This window comes from Mustelus asterias, chromosome 9, assembly GCF_964213995.1.
Source record: "Mustelus asterias chromosome 9, sMusAst1.hap1.1, whole genome shotgun sequence".
Taxonomy (NCBI): domain Eukaryota; kingdom Metazoa; phylum Chordata; class Chondrichthyes; order Carcharhiniformes; family Triakidae; genus Mustelus; species Mustelus asterias.
The window spans coordinates 130703027-130713521 of record NC_135809.1 but is presented as its reverse complement, the minus strand read 5'-3'; the positions used below and the strand labels follow the sequence as shown (position 1 = coordinate 130713521).

The 10495-nt window shown below is 40.8% G+C and overlaps 1 protein-coding gene across 1 annotated transcript in view; it reads right to left on the bottom strand.

Moving 5' to 3' along the window:
* Positions 1 to 619: 619 nt before the first annotated feature.
* LOC144498995 (coiled-coil domain-containing protein 34-like) overlaps positions 620 to 10495 on the bottom strand; it is a 30931-nt gene continuing 21055 nt past the window's right edge. Inside the window, exons 6-8 of the mRNA XM_078221024.1 lie at positions 5896 to 6054; positions 2759 to 2900; positions 620 to 967 (exon numbers count right to left, since the gene is read on the bottom strand). Of these exons, the coding sequence (XP_078077150.1) occupies positions 750 to 967; positions 2759 to 2900; positions 5896 to 6054 (519 nt within the window). The 3' untranslated portion in view covers positions 620 to 749. The remainder of the gene's footprint in view (positions 968 to 2758; positions 2901 to 5895; positions 6055 to 10495) is intronic.

Here is a 10495-nt window from a genome sequence, read left to right as displayed (position 1 = left end):
TAGAGTTGTATAGAATTTTGGTGAGGCCACAGCTGGAGTACTGTGTGCAGTTCTGGTCACCACATTATAGGAAAGATGTGATTGCACTGGAGGGGGTGCAGAGGAGATTCACCACGATGCTACCTGGGATGGAACATTTAAGTTAAGGAGAGGTTGGATAGGTTTGGGTCCTTTTCGTTGACTGAGGGATGACCTGATCGAGGTGTACAAGATTATATGGGGCATGGACAGAGTGGATAAGGAGCAGCCGTTCCTCTTAGTTGAAGGGTCAGTCACAAGAGGATATAGGTTCAAGGTGAGGGGCAGGAGGTTTAGGGGGATGTGAGGAAAAACGTTTTTACCCAGAGGGTGGTGACGGTCTGGAATGCGCTGCCTGGGAGGGTGGTAGAGGCGGGTTGCCTCACATCCTTTAAAAAGTATCTTGATGAGCACTTGGCACATCACAACATTCAGGGCAATGGGCCAAATATTGGAGAATGGGATTAGGTGGGAGTTCAGGTGCTTTTCACGTGTTGGTGCAGACTCATTGGGCCGAAGAGCCTCTTCTGCGCTGTACGGTTCTATGATTCTATTGTCCAACATAAATAATAGAAAAAGCAGATTTGATGAGACTTGATATGGGAATATTAAATCATTTTTTAATTAAAATATAAACATGAATAAAAAGTGTGATCATGACATTATTGCCAAAAAAACGAGGACAAAAATTTAAATAATGATTTCAAAATGCAGTCAGTAAAAAAAAAGAGTCATCTTGCTTTCCTCCATGCTGTTCCAACAATAAGATTGTCCTTTGGCCTGCAAGCCACATTTGAATGTGTTCCATATTGATAAGTGGATTTTGGCTTCTCTTTTATCTTGCATGTTATTTTTTTAGTGGTATCTTCTGAGCGTGGAACAGGGATGGGCTTCCATGGAATTGGATTGCAGTAGCTTGGGGCTGGATATGAACTTCCATCGTAGTATCCTGAAATATAACAAACATATTTTGCTTCAAAAGACAGGACTCAAAATCGTTGACACGCAAATTAATTTTGTGTGAAGACTGTCCAGGGCTGTGCAATTCAAATACAAATATACAAGAAACAGTGGGTTGGTTAACCTTTCCAGGACTGAAACAACAATACTGCAATCAAATAAGAAATTGTAAGTATCGAATTTTAATTTCTTTCTTCAAAAATACTATATCAAGCGTCAACAGCTCACAGGAAATTGCTGAAAAAAGTATTGCTTCCTTTCAGAAATGGAAATATTTGGAGTTGATGCTTTATTGTACTGTTGTGCAGTGTTAGTCTTCACAGTTCTCCATAAGTTATCAATTTCAGAAAGCTGTCAGGGAGAGATTTAGAGAGGAGCTTAATGTGCTCCACTACGAGCAGGGAAAGGAAAAAGCCATTTGGGAAGAGAGAGAGTCTATTGTGCATAAACATAAGCATTTCTTTCACACAGCCCAAAATTTATAAGAAAAATCCCCCACCATATATGGTTGAAAACTAGAATGCCCTCCGGTCTTCACACTGGAGGAAAATGTAAAATACGAAATGAAGTCAACCGACAAGGAAAACCTAAACGTCCTGCATATCTTCACAAGCATTGATGGGGAAGCTGGAACACATTTGTCAAACTGGAGTGCGATAAACAGGAGACTGTTCTGGTTGTTATCAGGCAAACAAGGAATGACAGCACTCGGGAACACCAAAGCACGGCCATGGGGCAGGCTTACCTCCACAAAGCACAACAGCAAACAGTGGGTGCAATCAAAACCAGCTGCAAAACAAAGGCTACTGATAAGACATCGTCAGGAGGATAACATGGAGAAAGAGCAAACTCGAAAATCTCTGCAATGTTTTTATGGAAGCTATGTGCACACATCTTGGTGTCCTCCGGGCAGCTGTCTGAAATTTGATATGCTAGGAGAAGCACAAAGTTAAGGAAGGTCAAAAGAATGGAAGGTGAGTTTTTTTTTTGCGCTGAGAGAGTAGCAATGGAGCTGAACAGCTGGTTCCCCAGAAAGCATTTTTTCTTCACATTAAATGGGTGGTTAGTATTGAGATCACATCAACAGCAATTCGGAGCACTTTTGAAATGAGTACCAAGAAACAATATCTGACCACACGTTGATCAACAGTTTCAGATCATTCAATTAACCTCAAGTCCGTTTTTATTGAGTATTTTGTATAACATCACATTACCGGCAAAGCTCAAAAATAGTAAATTTGTTTTTAAAAAATAATAAACAATATAAAATATATGGAATTCCTTTGTAGCCACAAATCAAATAACTTTGAATGTTACCTCTGGCTGTGTAGAGACCAGCAGGATCCAGCTGGCTGTTCCTGCAGTCATGAGACTCCCATAAGCATAATCACACAAAAAAAGAAATAAGTGGCTATAATTCCACTTATTATGCAGATAACACACATGGAAATATGTAGCAAGGCAGTAACATATCTCAAGGTTAAAACCCTCCAGCTTCATTAAGTTCACCCTCATGTCTAGTAAGTCACCTCAATCTTTCAACCTGAAACAATCTTGTAGCATATTCCAGACTCTGAACTGTCCAATTTAATTTGTAACATTATCAAAAGGGTAAAAATTCTAGGATAGTGATACAGCCTGTTGGAATAACAAACTCTGACTACAACAGCTTACATTTTATATCTTGCTGCAGTGCCTAGTTTAATCTGAATTTTATAAATGCAATCTATGGTTTCAATGAGGAAACGTTTAGGCGGTAATTTAATTGGGTGACACAAACCTGTGAGTTTACCATTAGCATAACCAAAGCTGCTTGGAACAGTCCGAGGTCTGGTTTTCACCTTTTCTAACCACTCTTGGTAAACCCTGTCTGCTTTTTCCTTCCTTTCTTGTGTCTCAGCTGTTCTCTTTTCTTCTTCATCCTGAAGATTTAGGACAAAGTCAATATTATTTGCAGTATCACACAGATATCGCTTACAGATCCAAATCGGAGTCAACAAGGCAAGCAAATATTCTCCTCCTTAAAATATCCTGCTAATAATACACGTGGATACTGATAACTATTTAATTCATTCAAGACACAGAGGCAGAGCAGTATAGATTGGTAGTTTAGTGACATATGGGGACGGAAACCGCACGTGCCATTGTTTTTGTGTTGGCTTTGAATTATTGATCAGATGGGCAGAGGACTGACTGTAATTAATCGTGCTGGCAAAACTCAGAACATCATATCTAACACTGGATGTGACTCCACGTTTGGATAGCTCTTGCTAAAAGAAATCCCGAATGTGTTGAGAATTACACAAACAACCAATTTAAGATTATGGCTCAGGCGCTCAGTTTAACTCATTTAGCTTGCTAGAAGCGTTACGATCCCAGTTGGCGTTACAAATGACACAGGAAGATCCCAGAACGGAACATGCCTCAGAAGACTAACTTTTACTTATTTTCAGGAACATTGGAGCAACAGAATCAAAGGCCACTAATTAGTTATAACAACAAGAAACAAAAACATTTAGCGAATGTGAAAAGTTGGATTATGGTATAATGCCTCTTTACTCCCCTCCCCTTAACAAATAGACACAGATTTTAAGAGTAACACGGATTACAAAGTACATCGAGCTCAATGATCTCAGTAACAAAGTTGGCTGTAGTCAAATACACACACTCCACTCTGAACCCAAGTTAGCACTTGTAGATTTCTCCTCAGAATCCCCCCAGATGATTGTCATGTGAGAGTTTCCAAACTTGCCACCTAAAAACAAACTCTAAAATCTTGTTTCAAAATAAGGTTTTCCATTAGCAGTTTGTGTTCCGAAACCCAGTCCAGGTTTTCCAATTGACTCTTGGCTTCTGCTCCACTTATAGCGGCAAATCCAATATCCAGGTTTTACACCACCCCCTTTAGGACTTCTTTGTCTTGACTGCTGTACAAACTGTTCACAATTGTTTTAACTATTGATTCCCAGACTCTCTTAAATCAGCATCAAACTTTTGATTTACCCCAGAAGTCTACTTTCCCATTTTAAATCTAGGTACTGCAATTGTCTCTTTAACTCAGAACACTTTGTTTATTCTTCCTTGAATTCTACTGAACAATAACTTGGTCTCTGTTCTCTTAACTTCAGTCACCTTACAACATTCTTTCAGTCCCACTTCCCTGGTTACCTGGACAGTAACTGGTTCTTTGAGAAACCTGCCTCTTTGCAGCTCCCATCCTGTTCAGTCTTTCTCCAGGCAGAGTTGACAGATGTTCACTCCCTGGCGTCCTTCTTCAATTACAATATATCCAGTGGAAACTGAAAATCTTTTCAACCTTACAATGCCCCTAGTTGCTAAGCAACCAAGCTAGCTTATTTATTCTTCACTCTATAACTCTCTCTAAGCACAATATGAATCACAGTTGGAACTTAACCAATCCCCACGCATACAAACACCTTTGTCCAGCATGGACAAAGAAGGGTATTACCCTTAATTAGGTATTACCCTTCCTTCCACAGAAACATTAAATTAAAGTTACTTTAAATTATACATTATTTCTAATTTTTACCCATTCAAATATAAATCAAAGAACAAAGAAAATTACAGCACAGGAACAGGTCCTTCGGCCCTCCAAGCCTGCACCGACCATGCTGCCTGACTTAACTAAAACCCCCTACCCATCTGGGGACCATATCCCTCTATTCCTATCCTATTCATGTACTTGTCAAGACACCCCTTAAAAGTCACTACCGTATCCGCTTCCACTACCTCCCCTGGCAACGGGTTCCAGGCACCCACTACTCTCTACGTAAAAAATCTGCCTCGTACATCTCCTTTAAACCTTGCCCCTCGCATCTTAAATCTATGCCCCCTAGTAATTGACTTTTCCACCCTGGGAAAAAGCTTCTGACTATCCACTCTGTCCATGCCTCTCAATCTTGTAGACTTCTATCAGGTCTCCCCTCAACCTCCGTCACTCCAGTGAGAACAAACCAAGTTTCTCCAACCTCTCCTCATAGCTACTGCGCTCCATACCGGGCAACATCCTGGTAAATCTTTTCTGTACCCACTCCAAAGCCTCCACATCCTTCTGGTAGTGTGGCAACCAGAATTGAACACTATATTCTAAGTGCGGTCTAACTAAGGTTCTATAAAGCTGCAACATGACTTGCCAACTCTTAAACTCAATACCCCGGCCGATGAAGGCAAGCATGGCATATGTCTTCTTGACTACCTTCTCCACCTGCATTGACACTTTGACCTGTGTATCTGTACACCCAGATCCCTTTGCCTATCAATACTCTTAAGGATTCTGCCATTTACTGTATAGTTCCTATCTTGAAAAGATAGATCTTCCAAAATGCATTACCTCACATTTGTCCGGATTAAACTCCATCTGCAATCTCTCCGCCCAAGTCTCTTAAATCCCTTAAAACTACCTCTGTTTTCCTAACAGAAGCTACATATTTTATTTGCAGGGGCTTGGTCTCGACAGGCAAAGGAATATGTCCAAGTTATTGCACCTTTATGAATTAAACAAAAGCATGGAGGACAATAGCTCCCTGGTGCATCCACCATGGCAATGCCTAGAACAATCAGGGTCAACTTGCCAACCAATCATCACTCTTTCCTCATGTAGTATAAATAGTTGTTCCCCTTGAATCTGTCCTGATGAGTGCAAGACAAAAAGCTTTGACAGCATTAATTTTTTCAGCAATACTTTGTTTCTGTACTACCAAACCATTATTTACAAAATCCTATTATTGGGATCCAGCAACAGTGTTGCGCTCAAAATTTAATTACGGTATTTAAAAATATGAAATAATCTCATGGCCATAATCTGATATAATTTCACAATGTAACACTATCGAACCAAATTCTTGGCAACAACTTCAGAATAAAGCTACTAAAATATAACATGAAAGGTAATCTTGCCTTTTCCATCTTTTCTGTCTCCATTTTCTGCAGCTTCTTTTTCTTAAGCCAGTCTTGAAACTTTTCGCTTGCTCTCTCTGCTGCTAGTCGTCTTGCTCTCTCCTTGGCTTTTTCTGTCTCCTGCTCCTTGTGAAGTTTCATTTCTTTCTCCATTTTCTCCTGTGTCGAATAAATTGTCCACACAATAAGCAGATGTACAAGTCCATACAACTTTGCTCTACCTGCATCAGCCAACTTCTTAGGGTAGGATACAGTTTAGTGACAGCGCTCAATATCCTGCCGAGCTTGTCTTGTCTTCGGTGGGAGTCCTTTCCTGTGATACCAGGCTGGTTTTTAAGTTTATTATTTATTAGTCACAAGTAAGGCTTACATTAACACTGCAATGAAATTACTGTGAAATTCCCCAAGTCGCCACACTCCGGTGTCTGTTCAGGTCAATGCACCTAACCAGCACATTTTTCAGACTCTGGGAGGAAAGCGGAGCACCTGGAGGAAACCCAGGCAGACACGGGGAGAATGTGCAAACTCCACACAGACAATGACCCAATCGAACCTGGGTCCCTGGCGCTGTGAGGCAGCAGTGCTAACCCCCTTAATACACTCAGGCCAATTATGATTAAACAATAAATAAAGCGAGCGCACATACATGACCGAGTGGGAAGCACAAACAGTGAGGAATGGTCTTTCAGTATTTGATTTCAGATATTTGCTGGGTCTAGCTCATTTCAAATAGCAAAGTGAGACCTTAGGGAAGAATACTATCATCTTTTAATTCTCGACCAGATTCAAAGTAAAGCCTCAAATGAAAATGTAATTCACCAAATCAGTGACTCATGCAGTCCCTTAGATTGGTTGCTCCCCTTTATAACACTGTAATTGCCCATCTACATCCTGATAATTCACTGGCAGCACTGGAATTTTCAGCCCCCACCATACAGTATTTTTGGGAATATCAGATGCAAATGTTCTAATGGTCTAAAACTCTCCACATACAACCTAATCACACACAGGCCATTCATCTGACAACCCTGGCCTCAGTGATGGCTGGTGGTTACCCAAACCCTATTGATTTGAGAACCTTCACTGTCACTTTTCAAGTGCCTCATGATCTCATTTACATCAGCTTTGCAATCGCCCGATTCCTCGGAATACATTGCCTACAACTCTAGGACCCTACAATCTGAAATTAATTTCCTAAATGTCTTCACTTTGTGGCATTCCACATATTTTAACTGGCTTTGATTGTTATTAATTGGTAGTAGCTGAAATGCAAGTGATTAAAGATGCCCATTGCCAGAAGCCATTACACATCATTCCATTGGTAGCAATGTTGCTCAAGTCGGAAAGAGGTGGGTTCAAATCCGGTGCTCAAGATTTGAGCACATAATCCAGGCTGACACTTCAGTGCAGTAGAGGGAGGACTACACAGTCAGAGGGATTGGTGTTCGGATGAAATGTTAACTCAGGTCCTGTCTGTCTTCTCAGCTGGATATAAAAGATACTACTCCATCGTTTGAAGAAGAGCAGGGCAGTTCACCCAATGTCTTTTCTAATATTTATCCTTCAAACAACATCCCACACACAGATTATCTGGTCGCTCTCTTAGTAGAATTCTGCTGTATGCAAACTGGCTTCCACATTACTCTATATTACAACGGTGACTGCGCTTCAGAGGTTTTTAATCAAGTATGAAGACAGGAATAAGGTCTGACGTTAGTGTACCTTTAGATGTTTTTTTCTAAATCAGGTTTACTGCAGTTGTAAGCAGGCCTTTTTAGCTTCAGTTGTTTTCTCAATAAGTCGCCAGTTTATCTGGAGGAGTCTTTTCATGGCTGCTTAAATGGGGTGTTTGTAGATTTTTACTGGGATGTTTATGACTCTGTATTGTTAGGAGAAAAAATGGTTGGCAGGTCAGGTGACTGAAACTCTTCCATTTTCAGTTTGAGCTGCTGTTTTCAAGGGACATTAAGCTGAAGAGAAGTGTCTCTCTCCCTGGTTTTGAAAATTCTGCTGGTCATCGAAAACAAGATCTTCTGTATCTGAAGGTGGGAACCTGCTGTTGGTGGATTGCCTCGAGTCCCTGGTGTTTTGGGAAGCTGTTCTGACTTCAAACTGTTCTGAGTCTATCCAGAGAACTGCAGACTTCAACCAAAGGACTCAATTCCAGTATCACGTGAGCATTAGTCTATGTTGTATTAAACCTGTTTGAAGGGTCTTACTTATGGGATTGGTTTGATTGGGACAGCTCCTATATTCGATAAGGGTGATACATTATCGTTGTTGTTTTGGTGTTGTTTGTAATTGATAGAAGTTATTGCTAATATTCTTACTATACATGTTAACTATATTCTTAAATAAACTTTTTGATAAAAGCTCCCGAGTGGGTCATTTCAATCATACCTGAAGTGAAACCTATCATGCTTATCGTAGCCAAATTCAAGATACAAAACTTATGATCCAGGCGAGCTCCATACAACACTTTGGAGTTTCTGAACCATAACAAGGGGATGGCAGAGGAAAGATCAAAAGGGAAGGAGTTTGATAAGGTGGAAGGCAGGAGATATTAAATGACAAAGTTGTGCAAGATAAAGGGAGATAGTGATAGGACATGTTTCTTTACCGTGATTGTCGAAAAGATGACAGTCATGCAACTGAACTGAACCGCATAACATTTCGATCTTCTCTAGAATGCATTTTTACAATATTCCAACATTATTCCATCCAGCAGACCAGCTGGGAAACAGCTCTGGAAAATGGATTTAAGTGATAATGAAATCTGTACTATTAGTAATTGGCTGAGGGGAGATCAGTTGCTGTCTTTCCATTTCTAAACATGATAGCCTAAATTTAATTTTTATTTGGTCACAGTGCCGAAAACAATTAAAATAGACCACACACAAATTAGTTACTTGTTTCTGGAAAATAAAAACATTTAAGTATGATTTACTTTATTTCCAATAGTCCTTTCCTCAGTTGCAGTTGGCACACAATACAGATGACCCACGCAATGCAGATGGAAATGTAAGAGGCAGTACACAATTAAGCAAATCGGGAAATTAAGCTAATGTTCAATGGTGCAATGGTCTGGCTTCTAGTGTGTGCACTGCAATCAAACTGTTTAAATGTATTTGAAAAGAAGTTAAATTATTCATAATAAGGACACATGGCCACTATTGCCCAGTGAAGCCATTGCTGACAAACAATAATTACCAGGAAACTGTGGAAAGCTTAACAATTCTCAATGGTTCAGCCATTTAAAGTTACTTATTAATATGTTGATTGCCATGGTATTATACCTCAAAAGTCAGACAATATGAAATGTAGAAAACTTTTACAAGGAAAGTTAAAAGTTTCTAGAGAGTTTAATATCCGTAAATGCAGTTGTGGCATGAGGTCAAAGCATCTAGCCACCTCCCCCTTTATCCCATGAGATCCAACCTTTTTCACCAGCCTACCATGAGGGACTTTGTCAAACGCTTTACTAAAGTCCATATAGACGACATCCACGGCCCTTCCCTCGTCAACCATTTTGGTCACTTCTTCAAAAAACTCCACCAGGTTAGTGAGGCATGACCTCCCTCTCACAAAACCATGCTGACTATCGTTAATGAGTTTATTCCTTTCTAAATGTGCATACATCCTATCTCTAAGAATCTTCTCCAACAACTTCCCCACCACGGACGTCAAGCTCACCGGCCTATAATTACCCGGGTTATCCTTCCTACCCTTCTTAAATAACGGGACCACATTAGCTATCCTCCAATCCTCTGGGATCTCAACTGCGTCCAGTGACGAGACAAAGATTTGCGTCAGAGGCCCAGTGATTTCATCTCTCGTCTCCCTGAGCAGCCTTGGATAGATTCCATCAGGCCCTGGGGATTTGTCAGTCTTTAAATTCTCTAACAAACCTAACACTTCCTCCTTTGTAATGGAGATTTTCTCCAACGGTTCAACACTCCCCTCCGAGACACTCCCAGTCAACACATCCCTCTGCTTTGTGAATACCGACACAAAGTATTCATTTAGGATCTCCCCAACTTCTTTGGGCTCCAAGCATAATTCCCCACTTTTGTCCCTGAGAGGTCCGATTTTTTCCCTGACAACCCTTTTGTTCCTAACGTATGAATAAAATGCCTTGGGATTCTCCTTGATCCTGTCTGCCAGATGGGTGGAGAACTGGCTTGGTCACAGAAGACAGAGGGTGGTAGTGGAAGGGTCTTTTTCCGGCTGGAGGCCTGTGACTAGTGGTGTTCCGCAGGGCTCTGTATTGGGACCTCTGCTGTTTGTGATTTATCTCAACAATCTGGAAGAAGGTGTAACTGGGGTGATCAGTAAGTTTGCGGACGACACAAAATTGGCAGGACTTGCAGATAGTGAGGAGCATTGTCAGAGGCTACAGAAGGATATAGATAGGCTGGAAATTTGGGCAAAGAAATGGCAGATGGAGTTCAATCCTGATAAATGCGAAGTGATGCATTTTGGTAGAAATAATGTAGGGAGGAGCTATACGATAAATGGCAGAACCATAAAGGGTGTAGATACGCAGAGGGACCTGGGTGTGCAAGTCCACAGATCCTTGAAAGTGACGTCACAGGTGGAG